The sequence below is a fragment of the Oncorhynchus mykiss genome, chromosome 18 (genome assembly GCF_013265735.2).
Source record: "Oncorhynchus mykiss isolate Arlee chromosome 18, USDA_OmykA_1.1, whole genome shotgun sequence".
Classification (NCBI taxonomy): Eukaryota; Metazoa; Chordata; class Actinopteri; order Salmoniformes; family Salmonidae; genus Oncorhynchus; species Oncorhynchus mykiss.
The window spans coordinates 26,982,712-26,997,134 of NC_048582.1; the positions used below are offsets into that span (position 1 = coordinate 26,982,712).

The window sequence follows — 14,423 nt, forward strand, 5'->3', positions numbered from 1 at the left end:
TATTTTCAACATCCACAAAATAAATATTTTCGATGTTCAGAAAATGTAACCTTTATTTAACTATGGAGGTCAGTTAAGAACAAATTCTTATTTACAATGACGGTCTACCGGGGAACAGTGGGTTAACTGCCTTGTTCAGGGGCCGAACAACAGATTGTTAGCTTGTCAGCTCAGGGATTTAATCTACAAACCTTTTGGTTCCAGGCTGAACGCTCTAACCACTAGGCTACCTGCCTCGCGTAAAATACGTTTTTTCTATATCCGGAATATATGTATTTTCAATGTCTACAAAATACGTATTAGCAATGTTTAGAAAAGGCGTATTTTCGATATCCGGAAAATAAACCCGGAAAATAAGTATTTTCGCCTTTCATTCCGCAACTAAAATGCACCTGACGTCTGGAAAATACATCTAAAAGACAATATAATTTGCTTAGTGGGAAACTTCTTTCATGGAGATAAATTTTGTCAGCTAGGGAGTATATTGCTTTTTGGCATTGTCTCTCTTCCTTCATGGGTTGATCTGAAACTAAACAGGACAGGTAAAACAACTTCCTATAAGAATCGATCATATTTATTTCACCTATCCAATGTTTTTCGATCAGAGCTTATGAAGAAGAGGACATAAAATGAGGAATCCACGTAGACTATTGAGATGTATCCCAACTATGAACGATTATCTTCCTCTCTGATTGGATTCCAGTCATCTTTAGGCTGCCCGAGCTCGCTTTCGATTTGACGAGAGGGGGTTTGAGTAAACTGATGGGAGGGGTCTGAGGGTGGAGTAAAGAAAAAAACAAAGACAATCCACACCAAACGCCATCTTGAAACTGGTCACAGGAGAGGGAAACGTTGAGGATACTGTACGCTTGGGGAAATGCTGTACTGCCGTTCTTGTCCTTGATACACTCATGACTTGACAGCAGCGTGTTGTCAAAACTTATTCGCTGTTGATTTCATGTGCGTTTCCCAACGACGTGTCTGATAACATTTTGATTGCTCCAAAGCTGCAATTGGATACGATTTTTACAGGCACTGGTTGCCAGCTTTTACGGTGTGCACAACTAGCTCGTAAAAGACAACTGACAGAACACATTGCAATCCATTGGGAAGGGGAAATACAATGTTTCTGTTTGGAATTGGATTATGCGCTAGCATAACGTTAACCTTACATTTTGGAAGGTGAAGACAGCGTCGCGAGGACCAAGAAATGAGATGTATCAAATATAACGTTAGTCCACGAAATGTGGTGTATTTAAACGTCTTTCTTATCTAGCTAGCTGACGTTAGATCATTTACGATATCTAGAAAACTACGTAATTTTAAACTACCTGAAGCTAGCTATCCAGCTAAGATTGAGGGTTAATTAGATATGTTCCATGATATTGTTGCTAATTTGACTGCTTATCATATTTACCTGGTTTCGTCTAACTAGGTAAATTAACAAGATTGAATGTAAAGAAAGGGAACATTCATGTTAAACACAGTGGAATAGTTGCCTAGTATTATTGCTAGCAACTAGTGCTGTAAGGTGCTACGGATAGTTAGACCAACCTGCAACAAGTCAGTCATTAGCTATGGTTTTAACCATTTTGTAGCCTCTAGCTAGCTACACAAGTATCACCTCTTCCATATTTTTGGACATAATTCTTCAGGACCTTCAACTGTGTAACGTAGTAGCAAGCCTCGTGGCTGGCGAGTGGGTCTTCTCAACAAACACCTGTCAACTGGGAAGTCCGTGTTAATACCACACTATGTTGACAATACTAGCTTGCAAACTAGCTGGCTAGTTACATTTTTTTTGCACAGACCCTCACAACACACAGTGGAGGAGCAAACCTTTGCAGCTGTGTGTTGTTTATTTCCCGGAAATAAAAGGATTTCAATTGGATTGAAAATGGGAGCCGCTAGTGAGCTGGCGTTTGCTGTTTTTCTCATCTCGTTTTCCTCAGGTGGGTGGATATCTGTTGGTAAAATAATTGGCTTTGTATGTATGGTTGTGTTAGAAATACTGTACTACTTACTGTACACAGTCAGTGATACAATGCTTCTTAGCCTTTGACCGTGACACTCGCCTCATTTTAAAGTTTATTACACTTTGCTTGAACAGAGATCCCGATTTGTTTTTTTTCTCATTAACAAGTATACTGATACCTCCTGTTATGAAAAAAAATAATGCAATTTGTTGCATGGCTCAGTCTGTGCAGTAGCAGTGATTGGATACTTTAAGTCAGGGACTTGTATAAATGGGAAGATGTATGTTGATTCATAATGTAAGATGAATCATAGTGTGTGGATATACCTGGAATATGCCTATTCCTCAGTGCGTGCCACATTACATTTCCAGTGCACCAAGACCATTGACAAAACTAAAAAAATCACGAAGAAGCATCCATGGTGCCATCATCTGAGGGGAACTAGCCATAAGTCACCTATGCCAAATATCATTTTGTAGAGTGTTAGGGGTCAAAATGAAACTGTATATGGTGTTATACTTTGTATTTCCTGTCATATAGAAGCATCTCAGGAACACAACACTATATTTCATGAGGATAGGACTTCCTGTTGCTGAGATCTTATCTGAAGTGATAGTTAAAGGTCAAAGACCAGTCCACAACCTTATGTTAATCCCTAGTCAATAATGGCACCAAATCACTTGTTGGGATTCTTACATTTAACATGTTTTTTCCCAATTAGATATTGTTTTGACATTTTTAGGGATGGTGTAGAACAGAGATGATTCAAGTAAAATGTATTAAATTAAAATGCAATATTACACAAACATGGCACTTAATATGCAAATGAGGCAGTACGTAATACATAATTACACTAATGCAAGACCAAGAATTTTAAGGTAAGTTGGTCACATTAACAAATTATCAGGATTTATGCAACACTGAGAATGTGTAACAATATGAACCAATTTATGAAATTAGAATGCAACTTTTTATACTACTTTATGCAAAGTAGTACCCAGTCTTTCAAAGATAATTTGTAAAAATCCAAATAACTTCACATATCTTCATTGTAAAGGGTTTAAACACTTTCCCATGCTTGTTCAATGTACCTTAAATAATTAATGAACATGCACCTGTGGAACGGTCGTTAAGACACTAACAGCTTACATACAGTAAGTAGGCAGATAAGGTCAAAGTTATGAAAACTTAGTACACTAAAGCGGCCTTTCTACTGACTCTGAAAAATACAAAAAGAAAGATGCCAAGTGTCCCTGCTCATCTGCATAACTGTGCCATAGGCATGCTGTAAGGAGGCATGAGGATTGCAGATGTGGCCAGGGCAATAAATTGCAATGTCTACTGTGAGACGCCTAAGACAGCGCTACAGGACGGACAGCTGATCCGAACGTCACACCGAACGACAGGTACAGGATGGCAACAGCAACTGCCTGAGTTACACCAGGAACGCACAATCCCTCCATTAGTGCTCAGACTGTCTGCAATAGGCTGGACTGAGGGCTTGTAGGCCTGTTGTAAGGCGGGTCCTCACCAGACATCACCTGCAACATCGTCGCCTACGGGCACAAACCCACCGTCGCTGGCAAAAAGTGCTCTTCAATGACGAGTCTCGGTTTTGTCTCGCCAGGGGTGATGGTCGGATTCGCGTTTATCATCGAAGGAATGCATTACAGAGGCCTGTACTCTGGAGCGGGATCGATTTGGAGGTGGAGTGTCCGTCATGGTCTGAGGCGGTGTGTCACAGCATCATCGGACTGAGCTTGTTATCATTGCAGGCAATCGCAATGCTCTGCGTTACAGGGAAGACATCCTCCTCCCTCATGAGGTACCCTTCCTTCTGTGTGTGATTTCCTGCAAGACAGGAATGTCAGTGTTCTGCCATGGCCAGCGACGAGCCCAGATCTCAATCCCATTGAGCACATCTGGGACCTGTTGGATCAGAGGGTAAGGGCTAGGGTGATTTTTTTTTTTTCTTATTTTATTTGTTTACATTTAAAAAAAAAAAATCCCCCAGAAATGTCTGGGAACTGGCAGGCGCCTTGGTGGAAGAGTGGGGTAACATCTCACAGCAAGAACTGGCAAATCTAGTTCGGTCCATGAGGAGGAGATGCACTGCATTTCTAAATGCAGCTGGTGGCCACCAGATACTGGCTGTTACTTTTGATTTTGTTCAGGGACACATTATTCAATTTCTGTTAGTCACATGTCCAGTTCATGTCTGTTGTTGAATCTTATGTTCATACAAATATTTACACATGTTAAGTGTGCACATATTCTTATTTACAACTCTACAACTCGGAGATTGGATCCAGCAACCTTTCGGAAACTGGCCCAACGCTCTAACCACTAGGCTACCTGCTGTCCCCAAACGAGTAGGGTTTTCCAAACTTTTGACTGGTAAGTTTCAGGTAAATGCTGGCTTTTGGCCAATTTTTTTCCCCAAATAATAATCAATCAGTAAACATTTTTTTATTAAAAAATTAAGTAAAAATAACTACTGGCCCAAATGACCGGGTGGGGGGGGGGGGGGGGTCCCATTGCAAAATAAGGCTTTTTATTTATTGATGGAAACCAATTTTACTGTCATGCTTTTAGGTGTTGGATGAAGAAGATACATAAACAACTATCACACACGCACAGCATACAGAGCCTATTATCCTCAGCTGGTTGCTGCTGGAGTAAAACGTGCTGTTATAAGATCATATATTGCGCAACAATTCTAAGTACAGTCGCCTGTTAAAAACAGTTTTTGTGCACGTTATTGAAGCGCACCTCCCATTCACGTGCAGGCAACGGTCTATCAGTTAAGAACAAATTCTTATTTACAATGATGGTTTACCGGGGAACTGCGGGTTAACTGCCTTGTTCAGGGGCAGAATGACAGATTTTTACCCTGTCAGCTCTGGATTTGATCCAGCAACCTTTTGATAACTGGCCCAACGCTCTAACAACTAGGCTACCTATTTCTATGCTTCCCATTTTATTTTTTTGGTCACAAGCTGAAAATACCATGTTTTTGGTTATTGAAAACTCAGTAATCAGCTAGACCTATTGCCATGCTTGCTGCCCAAAATGCGCACTTCCCAAATAGGCATCGTAGAGGTTCACCGATTTATGATTTTTCAACACTGATACCGATTATTGGAGGACCAAATAAAGCCGATACCGATGGTTCCTTTTAAAATTAGTCTTCAATATTCCCAGTTAAAAAGTTTTCGGTAGTAGTTATTATAGGACTTATGGGACTCTTTCTCTCTACCAATTGAATTTCATATACCTTTGGCTATTGGATGTTCTTCTAGGTTCTTCTATAGTATTGCCAGCCTAATCTCGGGAGTTTTTTTTTTTTTTACCTTTATTTAACTAGGCAAGTCAGTTAAGAACAAATTCTTATTTTCAATGACGGCCTAGGAACAGTGGGTTCTGCCTGTTCAGGGGCAGAACGACAGATTTGTACCTAGTCAGCTCGGGGATTTGAACTTGCAACCTTCCGGTTACTAGTCCAACACTCTAACCACTAGACTACCCTGCCACCCTGCCAGTTGATAGGCTTGAAGTCATACAGCGCTGTGCTTCAAGCATTACGAAGAGCTGCTGGCAAACGTAGGAAAGGGCTGGTTGAATGTCAGAATGCTCTATCAAATATCAAATCACAGACTTATTTATAATAAACACACAGAAATACAAGAAATAGGTTATTAATATGGTCAAATCTGGAAACTATCATTTCGAAAAACAAAACGTTTATTCTTTCAGTGGAATACGGTGGCAACCCTAAGTCTAAATATTGCTGTTATATTGCACAACCTTCAATGTTATGTCATAATTATGTAAAATCTGGCAAATTAATTACGGTCGTTATTAGGAAGAAATGGTGTTCACACAGTTGGCAATGAGCCAGGCGGCCCAAACTGCTGCATATACCCTGACTCTGCTTACACTGAACGCAAGAGAAGTGACACAATTTCCCTAGTTAATATTGCTTGCTAACATGAATTTCTTTTAACTAAATATGCATGTTTAAACAAATATACTTGTCTATTGATTTTAAGAAAGTCATTGATGTCCATGGTTAGGTACATTGGTGCAACGATTGCTTTTTTTAGAAAATGCACTTTTGTTAAATCATCACCCGTTTGGTGAAGTAGGCTGTGATTCGGTGATAAATTAACAGGCACCGCATTGATTATATGCAACGCAGGACAAGCTAGTTAACTACACATGGTTGATGATATTACTAGTTTAACTATTGATTATGTTGAGATTGGTTGATTTTCTTTTTACAAGAAGTTTAATGCTAGCTAGCAACTTACCTTGGCTCCTTGCTGCACTCACGTAACAGGTGGTCAGCCTGCCACGCAGTCTCCTTGTGGATTGCAATGCAATTGGCTATAATCGGCGTCCAAAAATTCCAATTACCGATTATGAAAACTAGAAATCGGCCTTAATTAATCGGATCGGCCATGCCGATTTTATCAGTTGGCCGCTAAGGCATAAGCCGACAAGCTTGTGATTTGAGACGATGCACAGCTATTAAAAAAATGAGCTAATGATTCTCGATTCCTTTGTGGCTAAGTCATGCTTTCTGGTGAAGAATTTTGAATAATATTATTTATTTCTGTATAGATAGGAGGAATTATATAGAGTTGAAGTCGGAAGTTTACATACACTTAGGTTGGAGTCATTAAAACACGTTTTTCAACCACTCCACAAATTTCTTGTTAACAAACTATAGTTTTGGCAAGTCTGTTAGGACATCTACTTTGTGCACGACACAAGTAATTTTTCCAACAATTGTTTACAGACAGATTATTTCCCTTAAAGTGAATTACATCACAATTCCAGTGGGTCAGAAGTTTACATACACTAAGTTGACTGTGACTTTTTAAACAGCTTGGAAAATTTCAGAAAATTATGTCATGGCTTTAGAAGCTTCTGATGGGCTAATTGACATCATTTGAGTCAATTGGAGGTGTACCTGTGGATGTATTTCAAGGGGTACCTTCACACTCAGTGCCTCTTTGCTTGACATCATGGGAAAATCAAAAGAAATCAACCAAGACCTCAGGAAAAAAAGTGTAGACCTCCACAAGTCTGGTTCATCCTTGGGAGCAATTTCCAAACGCCTGAATGTACCAGATTCATCTGTACAAACAATAGTACGCAAGTATAAACACCATGGTACCACGCAGCTGTCATTCTGCTCAGGAAGGAGACGCGTTTTGTCACCTAGCGATGAACATACTTTGGTGCGAAAAGTGCAAATCAATCCCAGAACAACAGCAAAGAACTCTGTGAATATCCTGGAGGAATCCGTTACAAAAGTATCTGTCCTATATCGACATAACCTGAAAGGCCGCTCAGCAAGGAAGAAGTCACTGCTCCAAAACCGCCATAAAAAAGCCAGACTACGGTTTGCAACTGCACATGGGGACAAAGATTGTACTTTTTGGAGAAATGACCTCTGGTCTTATGAAACAAAAATAGAACTGTTTGGCCATAATGACCATCGTTATGTTTTGAGGAAAAAGGGAGATGCTTGCAAGCCGAAGCACGCCATCCCAACCGTGAAGCACGGGGGTGGCAGCATCATGTTGTGGGGGTGCTTTGCTGCAGGAGGGACTGGTGTACTTCACAAAATAGATGGCATCATGAGGCACGACAATTATGTGGATATATATTGAAGCAACACCTCAAGACATCAGTCATGAAGTTAAAGCTTGGTCGCAAATGGGTCTTCCAAATGGACATACTTGCAAAGTTGTGGCAAAATGGCTTAACTTCTTACGGTATAAGGGGACGGTTGCGTCCCACTTGAGCAAAAAATGGAAAATGCAGAGCGGCAAATAAAAAAAAAAAATGATAAAATCAAACTTTCTTTAAATCACACATGTAAGGTACTCAATTAAAGCTACAGTCGTTCTGAATCCAGCCAACATGTCAGATTTTTAAAAGGCTTTTTGGCGAAAGCACAATAAGCTATTATCTGATGATAGCCCAATAGTAAACAACGAGGGTAGCATATTTCAACCCTGCAGGCACTACACAAAACGCAGAAATAAAATATAAAACATGCATTAACTTTGACGAGCTTCTTTTGTTGGCACTCCAATATGTCACATAAGCATCACAATTGATCCTTTTTGTTTGATTTTAATTCCGTCCATATATATCCAAATGTCCATTTATTTGACGCGTTTGATCCAGAAAAAACAGCTTCCAAAAAACGCAACGTCACTACAAAATATTTCAAAAGTTGCCTATGAATTTTGACAAAATATTTCAAACTACTTTTGTAATACAACTTTAGGTATTTTTAAACGTTAATAATCGATCAAATTGTAGACTGGTCTATCTGTGTTCAATACAGGAAGACAACAAACCATGCTACTTTTCACGTCTTGCGCACTCAACAGTGTTACCCAGTTCCTAGATGGCCTACTTCTTCATTGCACAAATGAATAACCTCAACCAAATTCCAAAGACTGGTGACATCCAGTGGAAGCGGTAGGAATTGAAAATAGGTTCCTAAGAAATATAATTTGCCGATGAGAACTCGGTGAACAGACAGACACCTAAAAAAATCTGAACGGTTACTCCTCTGGGTTTTGCCTGCTACATAAGTTCTGTTATACTCAGACATGATTCAAACAGTTTTAGAAACTAAAATGCATAACCTAATATTCCTGGCATGAGTAGCAGGAAGTTGAAATTGAGCAAGCTTTTTATCCAAAAGTGAAAATGCTGCCCCCTATACCTTAAGAAGTTAAGGACAACAATGTCAAGGTATTGGAATGGCCATAACAAAGCCCTGGCCTTAATCTTATAGAAAATGTGTGGGCAGAACTGAAAAGGCGTGTGCGAGCAAGGATGCCGACAAACCTGACTTACACCAGTTCTGTCAGGAGGAATGGGCCAAAATTCACCCAACTTGTTGTGGGAAGCTTGTGGAAGGTTACACGAAACTAATTGAGTGCATGTAAATTTCTGACCCACTGGGAATGTGATGAAATAAATAAAAGCTCAAATAAATCCTCTTCTATTTTTCTGACATTTCACATTCTTAAAATAAAGTGGTGATCCTAGACAGGGAATTTTTACTTTGATTAAATGTCAGGAATTGTGAAACTGAGTTTAAATGTATTTTGTTGATATGTATAGTTTTGGCATATTTATTTATGTAAACTTTCTTTTGTCCAGAAGCCAAAGGCGCAACCCATCCTAGTTATTGCATCTTTAGATTCTTTGTAAATTTCGAACAGATATTTGAATCTCTCACATATGGAAGCGCCATCAGGTGCGCTGTTTAGAATGGGGGTTTTCGGCGCATTGCATTTTGTCAAGTGTTTGAAGAAAATGTTTTATGGCTGTTAATTACAGTTGCATGTTCTGTTAACTCTTGGAACTACCCATCCCGGATCTGGGAGAATTGTCATCAACTACACTAATTAGCATAGCGCAATGGTCAAAAAATATTACTAGAAAATATTCATATTCATGAAATCACAAGTGAAATATAGTGAAACACAGCTTAGCCTTTTGTTAATCACCCTGTCGTCTCAGATTTTGAAATCATGCTTTACAGCCAAAGCAAGACAAGCGTTTGTGTAAGTTTATCGATAGCCTAGCATAGCATTATGTCCAGCTAGCAGCAGGAAGCTTGGTCACAAAAATCAGAAAAGCAATCAAATTAACCGTTTACCTTTTGATCTTCGGATGTTTTCACTGACGAGACTCCCAGTTAGACAGCAAATGTTCCTTTTGTTCCATAAAGATTATTTTTATACCCAAAATACCTCCTTTTGTTGGTCACGTTGTGTTGAGAAATCCACCGGAAATAGCGTTCACGACAATGACGAAAAAAATTCCAAATGATGTCCATAATATCGACAGAAAGATGACAAACATTTTTTATAATCAATCCTCAAGGTGTTTTTCAAAGATCTATTTGATAATACACTGCCCAAAAAAATAAAGGGAACACTAAAATAACACATCCTAGATCTGAATGAATGAAATATTCGTATTAAATACTTTTTTCTTTACATAGTTGAATGTGCTGACAACAAAATCACACAAATTATCAATGGAAATCAAATTTATCAACCCATGGAGGGTCTGGATTTGGAGTCACACTCTAAATTAAAGTGGAAAACCACCCTACAGGCTGATCCAACTTTGATGTAATGTCCTTAAAACAAGTCAAATGAGGCTCAGTAGTGTGTGTAGCCTCTACGTGCCTGTATGACCTCCCTACATCGCCTGGGCATGCTCCTGATGAGGTAGCGGATGGTCTCCTGAGGGATTTCCTCCCAGACCTGGACTAAAGTATCCGCCAACTCCTGGACAGTCTGTTGGTGGATGGAGCGAGACATGATGTCCCAGATGTGCTCAAATGGATTCAGGTCTGGGGAACGGGCGGGCCAGTCCATAGCATCAATGCCTTCCTCTTGCAGGAATTGCTGACACACTCCAGCCACATGAGGTCTAGCATTGTCTTGCATTAGGAGGAACCCAGGGCCAACTGCACCAGCATATGGTCTCACAAGGGGTCTGAGGATCTCATCTCGGTACCTAATGGCAGTCAGGCTACCTCTAGCGAGCACATGGAGGGCTGTGCGGCCCCCCAAAGAAATGCCACCCCACACCATGACTGACCCACCGCCAAACCGGTCATGCTGGAGGATGTTGCAGGCAGCAGAACGTTCTCCACGGCGTCTCCAGACTGTCACATCTGCTCAGTGTGAACCTGCTTTCATCTGTGAAGAGCACAGGGCGCCAGTGGCGAATTTGCCAATCTTGGTGTTCTCTGGCAAATGAAAAACGTCCTGCACGTTGTTGGGCTGTAAGCACAACCCCCACCTGTGGACGTCGGGCCACCCTCATGGAGTCTGTTTCTGACCGTTTGAGCAGACATGCACATTTGTGGCCTGCTGGAGGTAATTTGCAGGGCTCTGGCAGTGCTCCTCCTGCTCCTCCTTGCACAAAGGCGGAGGTAGCGGTCCTGATGCTGGGTTGTTGCCTTCCTTCGGCCTCCTCCACGTCTCCTGATGTACTGGCCTGTCTCCTGGTAGCGCCTCCATTCTCTGGACACTACGCTGACACACAGCAAACCTTCTTGCCACAGCTCGCATTGATGTGCCATCCTGGATGAGCTGCACTACCTGAGCCACTTGTGTGGGTTGTAGACTCCGTCTCATGCTACCACTAGAGGGAAAGCACCGCCAGCATTCAAAAGTGACCACAACATCAGCCAGGAAGCATAGGAACTGGGAAGTGGGCTGTGGTCCCCACCTGCAGAACCACTCCTTTTATTGGGGGTGTCTTGCTAATTGCCTATAATCTCCACCTGTTGTCTATTCCATTTGCACAACAGCATGTGAAATTTATTGTCAATCAGTGTTACTTCCTAAGTGGACAGTTTGATTTCACATAAGTGTGATTGACTTGGAGTTACATTGTGTTGTTTAAGTGTTCCCTTTATTTTTTTGAGCAGTGTATCTCAACTGGGGCAATTGGCTTTTCAGTAGGAGGGAGAGGAAAAATGACTACCTGTCTTTTACACAAGAATCACTCAGAGCTGGCCACTGACGCAATGTAGTCGTTTACGCTCATTCTTCAAAAGAAAGGCCTGAAACTACGTCTAAAGGCTGTAGACACCTTAGGGAAGCCACAGAAAAATGAATCTGGTTGATATCCCTTTCAATGGGCAATAGGGATGCATAGAAAGACGGGGGTTTCTAAATAAGCGTCACTTCCTGATTGGATTTTTCTCTGGATTTCGCTTGAAATATCAGTTCTGTTATACTCACAGACAATATTTTTACAGTTTTGGAAACTTTAGAGTGTTTTATCCTAAGCTGTCAATTATATGCATATTCTAGCATCTGGTCCTGAGAAATAGGCGGTTTACTTTGGGAATGTTATTTTTCCAAAATGAAAAATAGTGCCCCCTAGTTTCAAGAGGTTAAGTGGAAGCCCTAATGGGTTATGCACCCAATGGCCGGTAAATTCAAATCTTCCCAGGTCTTGTTGTTCCGTGCCACATTTTCCTAACCGAAACCCTGATACAGCCACTGCAGAGCAGCGCTGCCTCTCGCCCAGAGCGTTACCTCAGGGAACGGCGTCAAGCCAACATCCTCCCTCATACAGCTAGCTGCCATCTGTTTTCATGACAAGATGCTAATGTGAATTTTGACTTCTCACACACCAATATGTAGCTACAAAGCTCTACTTTGTAACCTGTTATGCTTTTTTAATGTCTCTGAAAACATCTGAATGACCACAGCGAAGGAAAAACATTTAACCTTCTATTTCAGTCCAATGGATGTCTGATGACTGTGAAACACCCTCAGAACGTTCCCATACTTGTTGGCAATACAATGTCACATGGTAGAGAGTAATACCAATGGCAAAGAGCAAATATCGGCACACAGGTTTCGTGAAGGCTGTCCCACAGATTTAACAGTTTTTAGCACAGCACTTTACATTTGGGCTCATGGTTAACTTCAGGTTTTCAAAGGACTTTTATTTATTTTAACAACCATATGTAGTGAAAGTGTATTTGATCACACATAGCGTCCATTGTTTGTCGTGTCACCTAACTGAGTACCCACTGTCAATAGATGTTATCGTAGATGGGAAATCATTGGGGAAATACCATCTTAACCTGTACTGTTTTCATTTGAGTGTTATCACTGTTTTGTTATACTGTGGCATCAGATAACCTCTAGGCCTATACTGGAAATGCAAAATAAAACCATATGTTTTTGTCTGGTGGTGGTGGGCCATGTCTCATTAATAAAGACTACAACTTGCTGACTTGAGACAATATGGAATTAAATGCAGAATCCTCACTGGGGAGCAAGCTGCCTAGATAATCCTGTATGCTGTCTGCTTTTGAAAGCTGCTATCTGCCCTAACAGTTGGTCAGTCAGGCAGTGTTTCCCCTATATTCATTTAGCAGCTGAGATGTGCTTTTAATGGGATAGTCATTGGCTCAATGAAGTCTATGCAAACAGCTACCCCTTCCACCTTTGCCGCCACTGCTGAAAGAATCCTAGGGGAAACACTGTCAAGGTTATATGTTCAAGGTTTGATGACATGTAAAAGTATTAGCTTTTCTGGCCACATTACAAATTTACATTGTTTCATTTAAATCTTTCATTCTGTGTTAAGCCTGAATATCTGTCACTAAATGTGGGTGTTTTGTATACTGATTTGAGTAGGAATTATGAGGACAGTAAATATGCAGTGTGACGCTCAACAAAGAATTCAAATGTCTAGCCTCAAGCAGTCCTTTGACTCTGATTTGGGACAAAGGCCCATGTAGAGTTTGATCCTCTTTAAAACAAGGCTAAAGAGGTTAGACTATACAGCCATATGCTGAGGGTAAAGTAGCTCTAGCCCAGCCGCTTAAATCCTCAGCTCAAAAATGTGTAATGACTTATGTTGGCTTCACCAAAGCCAAGCAACAGCAGTATAATTGAATCACACTCATCTTGACATGTCATCTACAGTAATACAGACATGCTCTGCTGGACTGTAGATTTGTTACTAAAACTGAAACCAAACTCCGCTCTGACTGACTGAAGTGGTTGAGGTTTGGTGTGGGATAATAAACGTCTCAATTGCTGTCGCTCGCCTGCCCATGGCCCATTCCATTCCAGGCTTTGTATCCGGTTCAGGTTACCTGCTGCCTCGCTCTCTAGAGTCTGGACTTGGGTTCAAATAGTATTTGAAATCATTCAAGCTTAAGCTGTGTTTGATTAAGCTTGCCTGGTACATCAGGGCCAATGGAATAGTCCCATAAGTGCAAACCACTCCATTTCATATACTCCAGGCAGACTCAAGTAAACACTCAAAGTATTCGAAAGAGGCCAAATACTATTTGAACCCAGGCCTGCAGCATCCCTCGGAGTCGCCAGTCTCCAGGGAACCCTGGAGGCACCGGAGCGGAGCCCAGGCATTCCTCACCGTGTCAGTGAAAAGGAGCATGCTCCCACCCCCACCAGGGCTCATGTTGACACTGTCAACCACCAGCAACCCAAACCAGACCAGAGAAATGATGAAGCCAGACAGATGTAGCAGGCCTAGCCCCCCCCCCCCCCTAGGTCCAGGCTTCAGGATGGATGGATGGCACAGCTGCAGAACATCTTAGTTTTTGCTAGCACCTGTTTTCATGACAAGATGCTAATGTGAATTTTGACTTCTCATACACCAAAATGTAGCTACAAAGCTCTACTTTGTAACCTGTTATGCTTTTTTAATGTCTCTGAAAACATCTGAATGGGCCTCCCGGGTGGCGCAGTGGTTAAGGGCGCTGTACTGCCAGCTGTGCCATCAGAGTCCCTGGGTGCTACAGTGCTTGTTGTAGCACAGAGTGGAAATACGATGCATGTGCATTTAATTGCTTATGAAAGTGTTGAATACAAAGTTTTTGCAGTG

General features: G+C 41.2%; 1 protein-coding gene across 4 annotated transcripts in view; it reads left to right on the forward strand.

Moving 5' to 3' along the window:
• The first annotated feature begins 269 nt into the window (after positions 1-269).
• The window catches only part of LOC110495930 (activin receptor type-2A), a 49,732-nt gene continuing 35,578 nt past the window's right edge, over positions 270-14,423 (forward strand). Inside the window, exon 1 of one of the 4 annotated variants that reach the window (XM_036952438.1) lies at positions 270-1,952. In XM_036952438.1, coding sequence (XP_036808333.1) covers positions 1,898-1,952 — 55 coding nt within the window. In that variant the 5' untranslated portion in view covers positions 270-1,897. The remainder of the gene's footprint in view (positions 1,953-14,423) is intronic. The other 3 variants (XM_021571460.2, XM_021571458.2, XM_021571459.2) reach the window with 3 other exon arrangements.